Source organism: Lonchura striata, chromosome 4 (assembly GCF_050655825.1).
Source record: "Lonchura striata isolate lonStrDom1 chromosome 4, ASM5065582v1, whole genome shotgun sequence".
In the NCBI taxonomy this organism is placed as follows: domain Eukaryota; kingdom Metazoa; phylum Chordata; class Aves; order Passeriformes; family Estrildidae; genus Lonchura; species Lonchura striata.
In genome coordinates this window covers 49,432,063-49,451,033 of record NC_140706.1, presented here as the reverse complement: position 1 = coordinate 49,451,033, position 18,971 = coordinate 49,432,063, and the positions used below count along the sequence as shown (strand labels likewise).

General features: G+C 39.7%; 1 protein-coding gene across 2 annotated transcripts in view; it reads right to left on the bottom strand.

Annotated features, from left to right (window-relative positions):
- Window positions 1-2,523: 2,523 nt before the first annotated feature.
- The window catches only part of EMCN (endomucin), a 53,245-nt gene continuing 36,797 nt past the window's right edge, over window positions 2,524-18,971 (bottom strand). For both annotated transcript variants that reach the window (XM_021531439.3, XM_031504702.3), the window contains exons 9-12: window positions 17,489-17,513; window positions 16,446-16,507; window positions 5,485-5,547; window positions 2,524-4,236 (exon numbers count right to left, since the gene is read on the bottom strand). In XM_021531439.3, the coding sequence (XP_021387114.2) occupies window positions 5,489-5,547; window positions 16,446-16,507; window positions 17,489-17,513 (146 nt within the window). In that variant the 3' untranslated portion in view covers window positions 2,524-4,236; window positions 5,485-5,488. The remainder of the gene's footprint in view (window positions 4,237-5,484; window positions 5,548-16,445; window positions 16,508-17,488; window positions 17,514-18,971) is intronic.

The window sequence follows — 18,971 nt, the reverse complement described above, 5'->3', positions numbered from 1 at the left end:
TGAGGGTATTGACATTTCATGTCAGCTGCATTCACCAGGGTTAATTAAAGTCTGTGTTTTATGGTTTGCCCTCGGCCATAAGCAGAAAGGCTGCCTCAATTGGAAATCAATAGAGTAATCTTTAAGCTTTTTTATTTTATTAGATATAGGGTTCTAATTTGAAGAAATCGAGGAGCCATAATTAATGGTGCCAGAGAGGTCCTGAGATATATGCTTAAAGCTTCCTGGGGAGAATGCTTTGCTGTAGGCATGTGCTGGAGGTGCCCAGCATGCCAGGGAACACCACTGAGGCTGGAGAATGCTCTGGTGAGCGAGCTTCCAGGAGCACTGCAGAAATACAACTGCACTCTACCCAAAAAGTGAAGGGAGGGCTGTGAAGGCAGTGCTGCCACCACAGGGCACAGCAGAAAAGCCAAATCCTGGGCTGCTGGCAGCCAAGAAGTCTCACAGATGCTGCCAATGGCCTCGCTGTCCTCAGCCAGAGAGACTGATGTGCTTTATGTCTTTCTCTAAGTCTACTGTGCACTGGTATGCAGTGAAATGGTTCACTCCTCTTCAGTGGGGTGGAGTCATTGCTGATGCCTCTGGCAGTATTGGAAGGTGAAGTATCCTGACAGTGCTACTGCTCTGCCTTGCAACAGCCTCACTGGCAGTCTGTACAACTTTCCCACAACAAACAGACCAAGGAATATTTTTCATTTAAACAGCTTTCTAAGCAGTGCTTGTAAAACAATTCTGTCCACAGACAATGGAGTGTCAAGGGCTAGAATGATTCCTGTGATCCAATAAGCAAATAAACCCCAAAATATTGGCCCATTCATGAGCAGCCATCATGAGGCCCTCAGCCAAACATGCAAGAATATGTACATACTAATAAGCTGCTTCTGATTGAAGAGCACCTTTTCAGCATCTGCCTTTTAGAAATAATTATTTTCAACTTTTCTGTGTTGTTCTTCTCATTTCTAGACCTTTTCCCTGTAAATAGTGATGAAAGTATTCTTTCTGTGAGTCAAGTAACTTGATACAGCATCTTAGAGTAGAAAGCTAATTGTCAATGGACTGTGTCACATCTTTTTTTTTGTGCTTCATTGGCTCTTTTTTTTCTGTGCCCACTTGTCTTGTTTGGGACTGTGTCCAAAATCCCAGCATACTGCAAATAGTCGCTCCCAAAATATTGAAAATTTTGTACTGAGCAGGGTTAGACTCTAGGAAGAACTCAGGGAAATTTTCTGTGCTTGAAGAGAGTGACTTGCCTTCTCAAGTTAAGCCTGAGATGAGCAGTGCTGAAAACACTTTCTCCTGGCAAACCTGAGCCCTGCACACTTTGCTGGCAGTGATTATCTGTAGTCTTGGATTGTAACATGTAGATCAAAATCATATACTTGACATACAAACTTGTTTAACAAGTAACTCATGAGCTGAACTAATTTGTAAGCAGATCCAGTTTAATTACATTTCTGTGGGCATGTTCATTCCACAGTGAAGTGGATGTCATTCATTTCTTTAGCAAATTAGGACACAGAAGCTAAAGAACATTAAATTTAGATGGGACTATGCACAGAAGATTTAGTCAAACTTTGGTGAAAAGACTTTTACAAATGTAGATCCATTTTTCTAATATTCTCATATAGACAAACCTCACAGTGAAGGATCAATTTTAACTTCTGTGGTGTTTTTTTTTGTTTTGTTTTTTTTTTTTTTTTTTGACATACTAGTGATTAGAAAAACTCTAGTGGCTCTTTTAGACACATATTACAGTGGATCTGTTGATCCAGACAACCTGAATGGATTTTTCATTTCTTTTTCATCTACCTAAGCCATTGCATATAACTTCTTTAAATACTAAATTCTCTTTGCAGACAGTTCATCACCTCCCATTAGAGGCAATTCCAGCACCTCCAACGTTGCAGAAGAAAAGCACCCCAAATATTCTTCCAAATCCTTTCTGTGCTTTACATATATCCTTCAAGCAAATCTGTCTTCTCTCCTTCATACAAACATAAATTCCCTTGTGATTCTTAACAAGAACAGATGTTTATATTGTCTCCCTTTACCACAAGTTTTGTCATTTCAGGGGTTAGGAGGATGTTATTTCTGCTGTCCACTGAACCCACCTCTTTTACTTCTTACACACTCAGCACAAGCCAGTCTCTTTGTGAGATATTTGCCAGCCTTCCGATGAGCGTTTTGTTGTCTGCCATGCCCCTTATCATTAAGAGCCCAAACACCTTCCCTGTTTTGTTTTTTTTTCACTTTTCCAGGATTTGCAGAGAGGTCTGTCCTCTCCCCATCACAGATTGCAATGAGGAGGAGTTTCCACTTGCCACCTCCAGCATGCCTTCTTCAAGGTTTCACAGAGCCTCTGCCACCACCATGCCCAGAATACCTAATGTCTGCTCTCCAGACTTGCCATAAAGGGTCCACCTTATTCTGTGAAACAGGAATGAGGAGTAATGGACAATAGTTGTGCTAGACATGTGCAATGGATTGTATTTCTGAAAACAGAAAAGGATAGCTACTTAATAAAGATAATAAATTTTAATAGGCAGTAAAATTTTTTCTTGACACAACATGGTAGTTTCTGAACAGATTTTGCACAAAACCACAAACAGATATTTCACAATATTTCTCTTCTTTTCTTTACTGTCCTTTCACTATGATACAATACACTACAAAATACTTTGGGTTTTTAATCAACGTGAAAATCCACCATGACTAGTTTTTTTTTGGAAGGAAACCACTTCAGCCAGGAACCAGAATAGTTGCAGATACCAACTTGCATATTTTAGATGGCCCAACCTTTCCAAAGCAGGCATCCAAGACTTCTCTGCTCCTGAGGAAAACAAGTGATCCAGGAATACCTGAATGAACCACGTAAGTTCAGTTGCAGCATGGACACTTGCTAGTTTCCCATCTTTTATTGAGCTTCACCAAAAGTCTCTCATGGTGCCACTAAGAAAGAAGATTATCAGACCCACCAAAGCAGAAGTAAGAGCAGTGGCCAAGCACAGGGAAATAAACACTTTTCAGATTTGTCTATAGACATGAAGTAATAAATCTGCCCAATCTCTCACCATAATGATAGGCAGGTTTTAGTATTTCAGAGAAGGAAATTGGAGAGAAAAGTTCCTCAAAAGCATTGTATCAATAGGTATCAAAACTTAGATGATTGTCCCAAAAGTTGTCTTCTTTCCATTTCCCAATTAAAAAAACCATAATCCTTGGAATGCTACAGTCAGTGGATTGAGACTGAGCAGATGCTCACAGTAATATAACTTTCAAACATTTATAGTTCTAGAAAGGTAGGGTACATGCAGGCAGAAGCACTACTTGATATTCTGGAACTGTCAGCTCTGTACAAATTAAGAGTGTCTGTAATTAGCACTTGAAACGCTCTTTGAACTTCCAGAGTTATTCAATAACCCGCAGGAATTCCATACATTACTCAGAACACAAGGAAGGTTCATCTGGGAAATTGCTTACCTTGCTGATTTCCCACTGTGTGCCCCAGGCTATATGGGAGCCATATCTGCAGCTCGCATAATGCAATTAGCCAAGGAACAGGTGAAAACCAACTATTGCCTGCTACGTTGCAAAGATTATATTCAGTAATTTACAGAATTTCAAAGAGCCTCAGTGCAAGGTATATTCCTCCCTTCACAGAAAAGAAGCATACACTTCAGCATCTCAGCCTGGCATCCCACCCTGTAAACATTTATGACAAGCAAAGCATGTGCTACAGTGAGGAGTCTCATGCAAATCACTGAATTAATTTTCATAGTGGCTGTTTGCCCAGTCCTGTTCCAAGGGTCAGGTCCTGTTTGTATTCTGCTACATACAACTAAAATATCCCTAGCCACCATAAGTTCAACAAAATATGCTGACATATTCCTTCCTGTGTGTGCAGAAAATATTTTTAGTAGCTACTATGCAAACATCACTAAATTTCTATATCCTCTTCACTCATCTTGTTTTTACATTCTCCTCAACCTTGTTTCCCTGCTTTTACTATATGTGAAAATAATAAATATACATGGTATACCAGTTATTAAACCATCAAAAAAATTACATGTCATCCCAGAAGGGAAAGGAGATGCTTGAGATTTAGAAGACAAAACCTAGCCATTAACAGAAGTGTCCTGATGGTAAAAAGCTTCAGCTTCTCCACATTTCCCATTGAAATGCAACTTTGGTGAGATGTTCCTGCATATTATGGCAAAACAGGCTCCTTCACATCTGAAAAGACAAGAGCATCTCAGGAGTATTATTCCAGGTAAGGTTGTTCAGGAACATAAGAGAAAACTAAAATGGAAGACACAGAATAAATCCAGTTTGTAATAGACAATAAGGATTAAATTTATTGTCCAAGCCCTTGTCCTGGATCCACACAAGTTGAACCACCTCTGGGTTTTCAGAATTGTAGGCAAAACAGTATTCTGCTGTTCTAATTCAAGGAACAAAGGAGGTAATTTTGTCCTTACTATTGGCATCAGGAAAGCTCAGTTTCTACCTAGGGGAAATGAGAAAATGTCAAAACCATCAAATATGTTCTTCACATTTCTGGTCAACCATGTATTTCTCAGTGGAGACTGATGGGACCCATTCTAGAGGGGCTTCATTCTACAGTGCTGGGGGGAGTCTGGGCTTCACCAGAGCCTCTGTTGGGTCCACCCCACGTGTGCTGTGGCACCCAATTCCTCAGGACATCATTGTCCCCTGCCTCCTGCTCTACCCTGGTCACACAGGGCCCTTCCACAGCTGCTTCCTTCTCCCACCCTCAGCAAAGGACCACAGCTCTCCACAGTTCTCCATAAATGAGAAAAGCAGCTTCATGGGAAGTGGATATTCTGATGCCTGAGAAAGCTTCATATATGAAGGAAAATTCAGCACCCACATCAAAAACTGTGTTTCAGAGTGCTGTGATGGTCTCTGCCCTCTCATACATAAAAATACCATTCAGCACTTGCTATAATTCAACCACCTAGGACTTCAAGCCATAATAAACCACCTCAATAAAACTCCTGGCTTTTGCATGAAGTGAAAAAGATTCCGATTTTTCATGGAAAAAAGAAAGGAGTAAAAAACTTCTGGGTACAAATTTATTTTTTAAAAGTAGGTATCTGACCTTAAAAATATATTATTTATCACATAAACAGAAAGAAAATTCACTCAGGGGTTTACATCCAGGAAATGCTGAACAGTTAAAGTCACATGCTCTTCCCTATAAAGATCTGTCTCTCTGACCTGGCAGCTTCTTCAGCCCCTCAGTTTGCCTGTGAATCTGGTCACCATGGGGTGCTCCTGCTGAGCTTTGTTTAAGCCATTTTTCCTTGAGGCTGCTGCCAACTAAAGTAATTTCTCTTTTTGGCTTGCATTTTTAACCCTTTTTTTAAAGTTACATGGCACAGTACTGAGACTAAAAATCGTTAAAGGGATTAACAAACACTAATGTTACAGGATGGAAAACAAAGGCTATAAACTCACATATTTATTGCTGAGATGTGAAGAGTTGCCGAGTTTTATTCTTCCCGTGAGATGAGTGCTCTCCTAAGAAACAGAAAATACATTTGCATCAGATAAACATGGAAAGGCAGATAAACATGGAAATGAGTCTAGCAGGAACACATCTCTGACCACTGTACAAACTAGCCAGTCTCCTTGGAAGATTTAACTTCACAGCAGAAACTGTCCACAACATAAATTTTTACCACTCTTCCTATTTAATATATTATTTCCCCTGTGATTTGCTTATTAATGCTGGGTTGCTACCACAAAGTATTTTCCAAGACAGTTCTCAAGGGGATTGAAGAGGAGTAAAGTTTTAATTCATTTATAGCTATGATTAGAACATTGAATTATAAAAATAAGATAGAACTATGAAATTAATTTTTGCCAGTAACACTGACATCAGCTCAGTTCCTACAAAGCAGAAGGATGAACATTTAAGAACCTGACACAGCTCTCAATATTCCTTCCCTGGAGAAGCCAGAGCCACATAGAAATAGGTATGAGGGTAGGAAAACCCAAATATCTCCTTCTGCCTCCTTGCACACCTGCAGGAGACAATTTAATTCCTCATACCACATGAGAGGCAAGGAAATGATGTATTACATTCCAGGAGAAGTGAATATGTATTCAAAACCTACAAATGATCAATGGCCTAGGGTTCCAAATTGTAAAACAAATTAGGATTATGAAAAAATTCACTGATTAGCCATTTAAATAATTAGCAGCCAAATTAAATAGTTGCACTCCTGAAGAGAATGGAAAAGACTTATCAATAATTTTCATACAGCTTTGCTTCACAGCAAATAAAGGTTCTTTAATTTAGTGCAGCTTTTTGGAGATGAGTAGAAGACTTGGTATCTGCTGAAAACTGTTCAATAATAGTGTGGTGGAATGGTGTTCACTTCCCAAGTGTTCAATTTTGGAAAAAAAATATTTTTAAGTAATTTTGAAGTGTTGCTAAAATGGAGTTTCAGAAGCTCTTATGATTGCAAATTTCAGGTAGGGCAAAAGAAAGCACAAGTTTCTGCTAGGAAAAACCCTGGAACAGCTTAACAAGACATATTTTTGGTAGGTGAAACGTTTTTGCTTGATAAAAATCTTGCATTGAAAAGCTAAAATAAAGTGAACCAGTTCAAATATTGCACAGTTTTATACTAGCAAAGGAATAAGACTTTCAAGAACTCTCATTTATTTTTTTTTATTTTTATTTTTCCTTCTGCATGTTTCTTTCTTTCTTTAATAAACAGAAACTTTCCTTCTTTAATATAAAGAAATGGAAGATCAAATAAGGAATAGAAGAGAGAAACTGGCAAAACTGTTTAAAAAAGAAGGTGTTGGAGAAATTAATTGTGAAATATATTACCATGCAAAAGATAGTATCCAATAGTAGTAATATATATCAGTACTTTGTTATCAATTCCACTCTCAGCTGGCTGTTCTGCAGACAGGTTTACATGGAAGCACCCCAGGAAAATAACATGTCTAAGGGCAGGCTCCAGAGTAACGCAGCTCCCTGGATAACATTCCATGTGTGCCAACAGGCCGTGGATCAGAGGATGGAGTGGGGGAGCAGCAGAAGGCAGAGTGCTTGAGAGGTACCTGCCAACAGTGGTGGCCGGGCAGAGGGTGACTCTGCCTCTCTGCAGACCCTGAGACCACAGCACACAGACACTCACATGCCCTGTCCAGATGTCCTGGTGCTATACCCCTTATCCCTGGAACAGTGAACTGCCCCCAGCTATTGCCTGGGGCAATGTCCCCCTACAGTAGCAGTGTCTGGTGAGGGATGGATGCAGGCAGGGATGTCCTACATTGCTTTGCTGCTGCACTTCCAAGAGGGCAGGAGCCTGCAAGCCTTGGGAAACAAAAGCAAGTTATGGCTACTGCATGGCTGCTAAAGTGCCTGAACATATTTGCATTGTAAGGTCTGCAATTGTTAGTGCCAGCCAACAATTCAGTGGTGATAAGAGAATGATTATACACTGGAAAGGAGTGGTCACAGATGCTCTCTGTTCAAGAGATAAAAGGGTAGTGGATGGGTTTAGATACAGGGCTGCAGTACACCTGGTGACTGCACAGAGAGGTGTCCAGAGCAACTTTGGAGTGCAACACTCAGCAGTCTGATATTCTGCTAAACACCTGTTGCAACTCAAAGGGCAAACCAAGAAGAACATTCAGGTTAGCTGCAAGTAAGAAGACTTTTGTATTGATCTCAAAACAGCCTTAACTGACATAAGTAGATTCCAAGACTCAAACTCAAACTTGTCCCCAAACTATCACCCACCAAAACAAATGGACTAAACCTTGCTTCCCATAAGGGAAGTCAAAAACAAATACTTGTGTTTAGTTGTTTGTTAGAACAGATGACATTTTAATAGATTGAAGAAATCATTTCACACTGATTTTTTTTTTGTTAATTGAGAAAATACAGTGCAGTGGAGGTGCTCAACCAGTCCAGATACATTACAAGGCCTTGAAGGCTGTCACAGGATCATAGATTTGTTGAGTTTGGAAAAGACCTTTAAGATCATCAAGTCCAACTGTCAACCCAGCAACATCTTCATGTTCACCATTAAAGCATGTCCTCAAGTGCCATATCCACACATTTTTCAAACTCTTCCAGCAATGATGATTTTACCACTGTCCCAGACATGCTGTTCCAATGCTTAACAACCCTTTTTGTGAAGAAATATTCCCCAATATCCAATCTAAACTCCCTTGGCACAACCTGAGGCTATCATTGAAAGAGAAAGGCTATAGTTCCACAAAATAAACCAACAAGAGCAAAATTGCTGTACAACATCATCAATAAAAAATTTATTTATTTATTTATTCTGAATTGTGCATTTAAAGAAGGATGACACACAAACTCTAGTGTTATGCACCAGGAGATGGGAGATATCAGGAGAAACTTGAACCATCAGCTTTTCATGATATAGGTATTCAGTATTTTGCATAAGGTAGTTGTTGATCCAATCTGATGGCTGCAATGGCAATATATTTCCAAAAGGGAATGAAATCTTGAAATTGGAAGACAGAGTTGAACAACACTCCAGAAAGAAGATATGGTCAATCAATAATGAAATTGAAGAGAAATAGAAGAATTGAAATTTCAAAAGGAAAAAAAAAAAAACAAGCAACCCTGATACGACATGAAAACAAGGAAAGCCAGTGGGGTGACCTGAAGCACAGAAATATGGCCCAAAGTTTGCCCAATTGAAATCACAAGATTTCATTGCCAGTTCTGAAAGGAATTTTGTTCTTTCAGGAAACACAAATGAAATCTTGAAATTGGAGGACAGAGTTGAACAAACACTCCAGAAAGGAGATATGGTCAATCAAAAATTAAATTGAAAATTCCAGATAATTTGGAATGGAGTGACTACAAGCAATTACACTGAGATGAAATGTGGTGCAGGGAAAAGGACCAAAAGTTGCCCAAATGATTCCCTCTGAAATCCCTAAAATCAGGGAAGAAAGGGAAACACAGAGACAGAAGAGAAACAGAAGAATTGAAATTTCAAAAGAAGAAGAAGAAAAAATCTTATCAGACATGAAAACAAGAAAAGCCAATGGGAAGACCTGAAGTGAAGGAATATGGCCTGAAGCTTGCCCAATTGATCCTCATTGAAATAGCAAGATTTCATTCCCTTTCGTGAAAAGGAAATGTGAATAAATGAGATACTGACATGGAAACTTAAGTTGACATGCCAAGCCTGCCTTTACATTCTATATTCTCTGCAATCTTCCAGTGTTGCGTCTCTTTGTTGATTTTTGTCTGAAATTGGATTGCAAAAACCAAGACATAAGCATCATTAAGTCTCTGTTACTGTCATATAACAGACATATCTGTAGTTAAACTGTCAGATTTATTGCTGCAGGAAGCTGCACATACTACAGTAAACAAGACAAATTTGTGGAATTAAAAGCCACTGAAAATTATGAAACACCAAGGATAGCTAGCCTGATTAAGGATGTCTCCTAGCCACACGCTGCTGGAAGACTATGGTGTAGGAAATATTCATGGACTCCTTTCCTGTTTGTCACACTTCCTTTTACCTCTTGTGATCCACCTTCTAACATATCTTCTCTGACTGGATTTGCGGCTACAGAGATCCAGGGCTCCAACAGGAGCAGCTGGCTCAGCTGATGGTTCCTTAGCCTCAGTACTAAAGGGGACAGTGCACTAACAACTTGCACAATTCAGCACCAGTCTTGCATTCACAGCCTCCACGTGGCACCCTTTGAACAATTTTGCCAGAGCCTCGGTCACTGATCCACCCAAAGAAACTGGCAGTGTAGGTACTGGGTCTGATCCAATATGCCCTGCACACTTCCTCCTCTAAAATGTGGTCGTGGTTCAAAAGGATAAAGACAAGGAAGATGTACAAGAAAAAAAAATTGTACTCATAAATCCTCATCCTTCAACATATTGGTTTTAAGTGCATGGAAAGTACACTTAGTACCCAGCTACTGAGGGCTCTTCTAAGCTGAAAGGTAACCAGAAGAGTGCTGCAGTGAAAATGCAGTGTTTTCTTCCTAATTAAAATTTCACTTGTGCAGTATTTGTTTTTATTTTTCACTCACAAACATACTCATTTCTAAGCATTAATGTTGCATTCTGATGCCAATGTGTGTGAATAAGTAATGGGTACAATCAGCTGAAATTACAGATTGCAATAAGATCAGTTTTGAAGCTCTGAAACAAACATTACTTTGTCTCACTGCTGTGGAAGGATATTGTAATACTCTCACTGCAGTTTTCCCTCCCCTCCTGCCCCTCCACATTTGATTCAGAGTCTGAATATATTATTCAGAATACACATACACTGCAGAACGTCATGACATAAAAGAGAGTACAGACTGAGTACTATGAATACACAAAGTCTTTGACCTGGGTAAAGCCCTCTGACATTATCAGGAAAGCTGGAAGAAGAAGGATGTAAAAACAGCTTTTTTTAAAAAAATAGGTTGTACTGCATCTCAGATTACATTGTCTGTAAGAAGAAATTAGTTGTCCTGTTATTTCACTGTAATATCTGCTGCTGAGAAATTGCTTGTAAGTGGCAATCAGATTTGGAGCAAAAAATTAAAGTAAGCTTTTAATAAAATCTGATTGCAGAAGCCTATCTTTTATAAAAGTATAGAACTACCTCTGCAGATAGAGGAATCAAAATCTCTATGTGAACTAAAAGAAAGATGCTGAAGAACCAATGGCTGGGTTTGGTGTCGGCCAGTGAGTCCAGCACCTGCAACATGCTGCAGCTTGCCTGGCACACACTTCACATTTCCCTGCAAACTGCTCCTCACCACTGCCAGCATGACAGAAGGATCTGAACAATCCACCATGGCAGACAGAGGGTGTGTGGAAACGTTCAGGTGAAGGACAGGAAGATAATTCCTGATCAACAGGGAGCAAAGGGCAGGAGGTGGCTCCCTCATGAGGAAAACTGCAGGCTGGAAAGTCAGAAAATACATCACAAGGGAAAATAAAACATCACATTCAGCCTCAGCAGGCTGAATTTAAGAGACTCTCTAAAACCCCTTGAAAATAGGCACAGCTCACAAATCGAATTAGAAATACAGAAAGAAACATATACTATTTTGACTGCAATTTGACTATGTTTTTGACAAGAGTTTTGTCTAAAAGTTTCAGCTGGAAGTGTGTGCAGTCAGAACTTTGTGGCGTGAGTAAACACAGAGTCCAACCACAAGCTAAGAAAGTTTATTCTACAGTTCCTGTGAAGAAAAAAAACAGAACTTCAGGCTGTTATAAAACACAAGGCTAAAAAAAATAGAGTATCAGCAAATGAGAAAGAAAAGGAGAGGGAAGGAGGTACTTGGTATCTTCCAATGTTGCAAGGGAACTCTTTTTTATAAAGCAGCTTCTAGGTGTTCTGCGTGCAGGGGAAAAACAGAAGACCCTGAAACTACATCTCAGACTAGGAAACAGAAATAATCAATATCATATCCTACATTAGCAGGAGCACTTGCTCTTACCACTCCTAAGCACACAGCATGCCAGCAGACTGCTCTTCATTGACCTACACTGCTTATCCTGCAAGGAGTGGAAGAGGGAAGGGAATTCCCATTGACAGTGACTCATCTAGTGACTCAGATTCTTCACCTACTCCTAGATCCATACAGATCCCAGACATAATGAGAAAGAGGTCAAAGTCCCAGTCCATGTTAAGATACCTCATGGCCTGCTGTGGAGTCATGCCCCCTCACAAGGGTAAATTTCCCTGGGTTGGGTCCCTAATGAGGTAAACCCCAAATATTTCTTACCTTTTTAAATTCCATGGCCCATGCTCAGCAGTACTCAGCATAACAGGGAACAAGGTCTGCACCAGCTCCTGATTTGTCCCATTGTATCAAAACCACATTTATGGTTTGATGAGTGAGGCAGAACAATTAGTCTCAGCACTTGGAGGGTTATGGAAAGCAGTGATGGAGACATCGCCATCCGACCACACTGTTTCAGAGCACCACAGGATTTTCCATGTCCAAGCCCTAGCACTGCAGTGGGTTGTCTTGAGGTACACTCAGCTGAAGCAGCAGGTAGCAGCTCTAAGGCCACCATTACTGTTGAACAGCAGCAGCTTTTGGAAGAGATGTGGAGAACAGAAGTTTTCCTGCTTCCTTGGCTCAAGCTATCTTTGCACTGCACTACCATCAGAGAGCACCTCTAGGTATTAAGTGATCTCTTTCTCCAGTGTGATTGCCATCAGTTAAAGGGGTTTCAACTGGAACAGGTTAGGTGTCTCTCAAATATCCATCTTTGCCTGATACATTTTCCCATTTCTGTTTAATAACGCTTAAATTTTCTTTTTTTTTTTTTTGGTCACAGTGGGTATCTCGGGCAGCCCTAATGCAGACCTGTGCCACAAATCCTCCGCCAGCCACCTTCCATTTCAGGGGCCTCACCAAAATCTGAGCTACCTCAGATCTGACACATTTAACAGCCTTTCAGCAAATTAGTGGAGAACAGGCAAGTAAGTCATATCCTACCCTTTCACCTCAAAACAGCTCAGTCTGGTTATAAGTCATGCTTTATTGGATCAGTTTATACTTAGGTGCCAGGATTATACCTAACATGTCTGAGATATTATGTCACCTGCACATCCCTATGAGACTTTACACTGAATATTGAAATGGTGGGTTTCTACTAAAAAGGTCTTTGACACATTTTACCTGCTCCAGAACAGTTATTCCAGGCTAGGACCATACAAGAAAATTCTGAAGTCAGGTATAAATTCTTCTATCACACATCTATCACATGTAGTAGTCTTACCCAAGTTTCTATTCACCAACCTTCTTGTAACTGAAAAATTTTCATCCCTCAACATTCTTCATGAGTCCTAAAAAAGTGATCAATAACTTTGCTGTTTTTCAGCGTAATAAACAAGAACCCTTGCAGAAGAAGTTAGGTCTGTTTTCAAGACAGGCAATACTTTAACCTCATGGGTGATGGTATTGATCTCTTAGTAACCAGTTAAAACCCTTCAGCTTATATTCTCAGGAAATATAACTATCACCGACAAGCTAAGTGTGCAGTTCTGTGGGCCATGTTGAATCACAGAGAAATATTTTTGCAGGTAGATTTTCTTGAAAACTGTATTGTAAAAGACCATTTATTCTCCCCAGGGAGAGCCACCTAAATTTGCCTGTACCATCAACATGAAATGGCTGCCATAAAGTCCTGCATTTGTACATTAGTCTAAAACTTTTGAGACTATTTTTATCCTAGGTGAGTTTTCAAGTAAGATGCAAGAACAGGCATTTATCTTGCATCAGGTGTTGCAGTTCACTGATAAACATGCATGAAAAATCTTCTGAGTCTAGTTTAGTTTTCTCTGGTTTTATACTTTACATCCATTCTACACCAGTTGTGCCTTAGAGCTCAAGGCCATTAGCAATTCCATTTTTCTAAGAAGAGTTATAAAAATGCAGACAATATTAAAGCTCTATTTTACCTAGTTCTCCTGATGATACTACTCCATTAAAAACATTACTTTAGTCCAGGCTTAATTGAAAACTATTCTTTTCCTGCAGTCTTTCACATTAATTGTAGGTATTTGAAATAATATTCTTGATTAAATTTAATTCAGCTGTGCCTCTGAAAAAGGAGTCTTTTCTTTCATTTCATATTCACAACCCGATTTCAGAAGTCCTAAAATAGGATCCTTCAGGAGTCAATGGACTGCCACAGGTCAGCCCATTCCAGCTCAAGATAGATGTCCAAGGCAGATGGGATAAACAGCCCTCTGGACACAAACATCTCTTTCAACTATGTGCAGCTAGCATGGTTTTTAGACAGATAAATAAGGCAAGATTAAACTCATCATAACCTTTGATCAAGATCTATGCACAACAATGACACAGGGTCTTTCTAGGTTGCTTGCTTGAACATTTTGTAGGTCCTTAGTTGTCCTGCATATATCTTACACAATTTTACAATCTCAAAGTCTTCTGTTTGGAATGAAAAGCAAAAATTAAGAAAAAAAAATTAGAATGTATACTTGTAATAAAGCTTAATTTGAATACATATCAAAGCAGAAATTAATTGTAGATATGCTTGACCTTAGGGACGAGCTGCCTATTGACAGTGAGAGAATGATGTAGCCCTGCCTGTGAAATTAAGGCTGTTCTTTAGATCTTTCTGATTTCAGCCTTTCTATTCACTACTTTTTGTAGTTTTGTCGGTATGTACAGAGACAGCCACAACATACACTTTCTAAACAGCTGGATGAAAGAAAAAGAATAACACCTGTAAAGAAGTTTTATGCAGGGCAGTTGTTGTCAGTAGCTGTGAGAAGGCCCATGAGTCAGGCAGTTCTTGTGTACCATGAAAAGCATCTGCATTTATGCCTGAGCTTTTAATAAAGCAAGTAAACCTGAGTCAAATGGGGAGACATGCTAACATATTTTAAATTCCTGTATGAGAGACAAATATTTCTGGAAGAAACAGACCCTTCTGCCAGAGTGCTGTTAATTTAAGAAGTGACTCTAAAAACCTAGGCAAAAGCAGGACTTCAATTCCTGTGAAAGCAGGTTTAACTTTAAACACATAATGATGTAAGAATTCAAGAGAAAATGGCAGCTAGTTTAAATATGAATTGTATTAATGAGAAGAGGGCAAGAATCTTCTAAGTGGTTATGACTTAAACCTTCTAATTATAGCATGTATACATCATAGTTCAGTAAAAAAGAATATCAAGCATCCTCTGGATGGAAGATGCTCCAATATTTGGTGAACAGTAGCTGATTAACAGGTGACAGAGCTCACATTGTGGAAAAGGGGGAAAAAAATCCCAAAAACTGAGCCTGTGTCTTTTCCCATTTACCCTGCTTTAAACCACAAACAATTCTGCTACTGTCAATGAAGTCACTTTGTTTTTGAAACAGCATGAAGGCAGAATCAATAAAAAAAGCCCATTAATTAGTTTCTAACTTAATTCAGCTTTCAAAACAAATAAACAAAAAAAGTATGATTTTAAGAAAACATACACACAATTCCATACTCCAAATAAAGCTAAAAGTCCATTCCCAAAGATATTCTCAAAAAAAAAAAAAATTCCCAAATAATGAAGCTGTGAAGTGCGGCCTCTAAAGTGCCTAAGTGTAGTTTGCCTTTACCCAGCAGCAGTGGGACGGAACTGATGCGTCCTGTCCCCCTGTAGCCCCTAGCTCTGTGTCAAGAGGATGGGGACCTTGCACAACTCTGGTTTGCTGCAAGGGCTGACAGAGATGCCCTGTGGGTGTTTTGGATTGCACAAGTGCTTCTGGGAGTCGCAGAGAAGGCTGGAGTGACTGAACTGTGCCTCTCCAGCCAGCAGAGGATGGTTCAGATGGAGTGCTGTATTTCAGAGGACTTCCCAAGGATTTGGAAGAAAAGGAGAGAGCAGCTATTGGTCATCCTAAGAAATGTCAGTAGGAGAACCAGATGGCCGAAAAGCTTCAAAACATTACAAAAAGAAGAGTATTATACCTAAAAAGTAGAAAGTAAGAGACTGTTCTTCTAGAAGGATTTTTGCAGGTGAGGTGGGACCTACATGACTGAGAAAGGATTGGATGAAGGTGTGAAGTTTTACCACGACTAGCTCTACCATGAGAGATTCAGGGGTTTTGGTTATTTAGCCAGAACTCTGTTCTGCCTCAGTCTTATTTTGTGCCACTCCATTTTTTTTCAGAATCTATAACAGCATCAATCTTTTTGCTTTGAGATTTTTCTTTCTTTTGTGTATGTTATCAGTAACCTTTGCTCCTTTAGGCTTTATTACCACAGATTTTGTAAGAACCTGAAGCACAGGACAGAAGGATTTGCAATGAGAGTAGGATTTTGAATGCAAAGGGTGACTGAGTATGGGGCTGACTGAACACTGCTGACACCAGCTCCAACAGAACCCTGATTACATACAGCACTGGCTCCCAAACCTTTTGGTCCTTGGGATATTAGCTCAGTTGTTTGGAGCACAGTAATAATAACACTAAGGTTGTGAGTTTGATCTTCACATAGGCCATTCACTTAAGTTCACCTGAGGGTCCCTTCCAAGTCAGAACATGCTGTGCTTATGATATTATCAGTCTTCAAACTTCCTTGTACAGCCAGATCTAGCTGATAAATACCAGGATCACTGTTATTCCTGAGTATCCCTAGCTGGATCACTTACCATCAGCGATTTAAATAAAATATTTTCCTAAACCAGTCATACTTCTCGTACCAGTCATACTCCCAAATACTGACAGCACACACAGTACAGCTGAACAGCAGCTCTACAGAATCACAGTCTGGGGATTCACTCTGTAGAAGAATTGTTTGCAGTGACTTTGACATGACAGGAAAGATGGGTTTGCTATTGGGAATGACATCCCAAAAATGGTTTTTCACTGAGCTCAGACAGGGAAACAGATATACACACAGATGAAACCCTCACCAGTCTCAGAAGAAGTTGTCTTCACAGAAAGAAGTTTGACTCCGTCTTTATCTGACTGGGCCCTGTTGAAGTCAGAAAACATTTAAGCAGTCAGCACACGTTTGTCATGTCCAAACAAAACTCTAAGATTTTGGTCCTGAGGAGGCAGCATCTACTCCAGTCTAAACTGGCAGGATTAAACTGGGCTTTGCATGGGGTCATGTGGGGGAAAATGACAACATCCCTGAAAATACCTTCCTCTTAAAATATGTGATAAATTAGGTTCCATTACTCCAGGTTTAGTCTAGGACTTCCCAGAAGAGGTACATCTGGAGGAAAAGGGGTTATAATTTTTTCTGTCAATGAAAACCTTTTAGCCATGTATAGTTACAAAGAAGGACCACTTCAGAGGTCCAGGGAGTCAGGGCTACCAAGTAAACCAGCAGCTTAAATGTTGCTTTTGGTCATGCAAGCAGCCACTCCCAGGCTCCATGGCCTTTAATTTGTGTCTTCTAATGGATCTTTCTCAGTTTCCCTCTCCTCACACTCCTTAAGCCACTATTTCAACTGAGCCTATGCAAATAGTCTAGTGGAAACAAGATGGGACAGAAGAACATGATATAATGGGGAACAGGTGAAATATATATAAATGATCCAGAATAAAAAGGAAACACATTAAAAAGAGAGAAAACATGAGCAAAAGAAGGGGGTGGGAAAATATGCAGGGGTAAAGGAGAGGGATCAATGGGGCAAAAAGCGAAAAAAAAAAAAAAAAAAAGACTGGGCCAATGTGGTACAGCATAAGCTTTTAATCCATCTCAAAAGGATCGATTGCAAAACAGTTGAGTCACCACATTTCTATCCATGCTGAAACAGCTGCTTATCATGTATACAGGTCTACAATAACTGCAAGTGCAGCACTTTCAACAGGATATTTCTCTTTGGGATGGCAACTGATTACAATATTTAAACAGAGAAAGATCAAAGAAAATCCTATGCAAAATCTGCTGCATTTACAAGTGCCCTGTGATAGATCTCAAAGCAATAAAAAGGATTCAACCTACTGTTCAGCGCCATTCTCTTGTCTCTCTGGAAGAAGAAAAAAATTAATATAATTTTGATTGCTGGAACTCAAACCCCAAACATTTAGACAGAGCTATTGCAGTTGCTGGCAGAAGGCTCAGCTGTAATTTTGCAGTATTGCGTTAAGTTCATAAACACAATCAACCAGCTTGAATAGCAATTGTTATTTTTCTGGTCACCCATGGGAGTGAATTGATGTTGCTTGTAGGGACACTTCTGGAAACCAGGGAGAATGACATTTGGCTTGTCCAGGAGCACAAGAGAAGCAAGTTTTTCCCTGCAGCTCCCAAATCCCTGGGTAGCTGGCACAGAGGATGTGAGATGCAATGGTTCTCAAGCACACAACAGCTGAGCTAAAAAATACAGGGTAAGGGTACTGAGGGAACAAGGGTGCTCCTGAGACTGTACCCCCTGGGGGTACAGCCTGGCATGATGTCTGGGAACAGTTTGTCATCCCCATCGATGAGGAACAGGTTTGTCTCCAAAATGAATCATATGCTGAATACATTTTATGCTTATGTGCAAGTGTGGGCAGATGGAAGGGGCCAGGGGGTTACATCAGAGACATGGAACCAACTCCATGGCACCAAGCACAGGGGAAATGCACTGGATAAACCTGGGCAAATCCTACAGGAAGCACTACAGATATCTCTTCTATCTTCCAAATGAGTTTGCTAATAGAGTGACTGATGACATTCCTGCATAGGGGAGGCTGGTAAGGAAATGTTCTTCATCTCACTTCTTATCTCTTGACTGAATATTCCATAATTTCCTAAGTAAGGGTCACACCTTCCTCTGTTTATCTGGGTCTGTTTTTCCATGTCATTGGCTAAATTGGTTGTGACACACTGTTTGTCTTGGTTTACAGCTTCAACACCCTGTTGTGATTTTGTATTTCCAAGGCTCTGTGATTTCACAGTTCTGCACAGGTCTCCTAACTCATGCCAGCTCACAGGGACAGAAAAACCACAGTCAGGATCAGATCTGCGTTTTCACTTAATGGAAATTTACATTTACCTGTGGCCTACTTGGGCAACCCTGAAACATTTGGCAAATGGACTTTGATGGAAATATAACCCATTATCTTAAGTATTTAATGGGCAGCAGATAAACAAATACTGTCTTTAGCTGCTTTGTCAAAATTACTATTTCTGAAAATGCTGTTTGTTCAGGCATTTTGCTCCATGCACATTTTTACTGTAACTGGAAAATGTTACTTGTGCATAATGTGCCTATGAGTATGTATGTATGTATCAGATATATCCTAAAGGAAAACATTGATATTTCTTTACCTGTATCTAGAAGAAAGATAAAATAAATAAAGTGATTTTGTTGATTATCTTCAAATTTATTTTTCATTGTCTATTTCTCTCTGATTGATTGTGTTAGCACAGGTGTTTGTTAGCTCTTTGTAGCTGCAAAAGCATGAGCAAAAAGCTTTACAGCATTATTTATTCTCCAAAA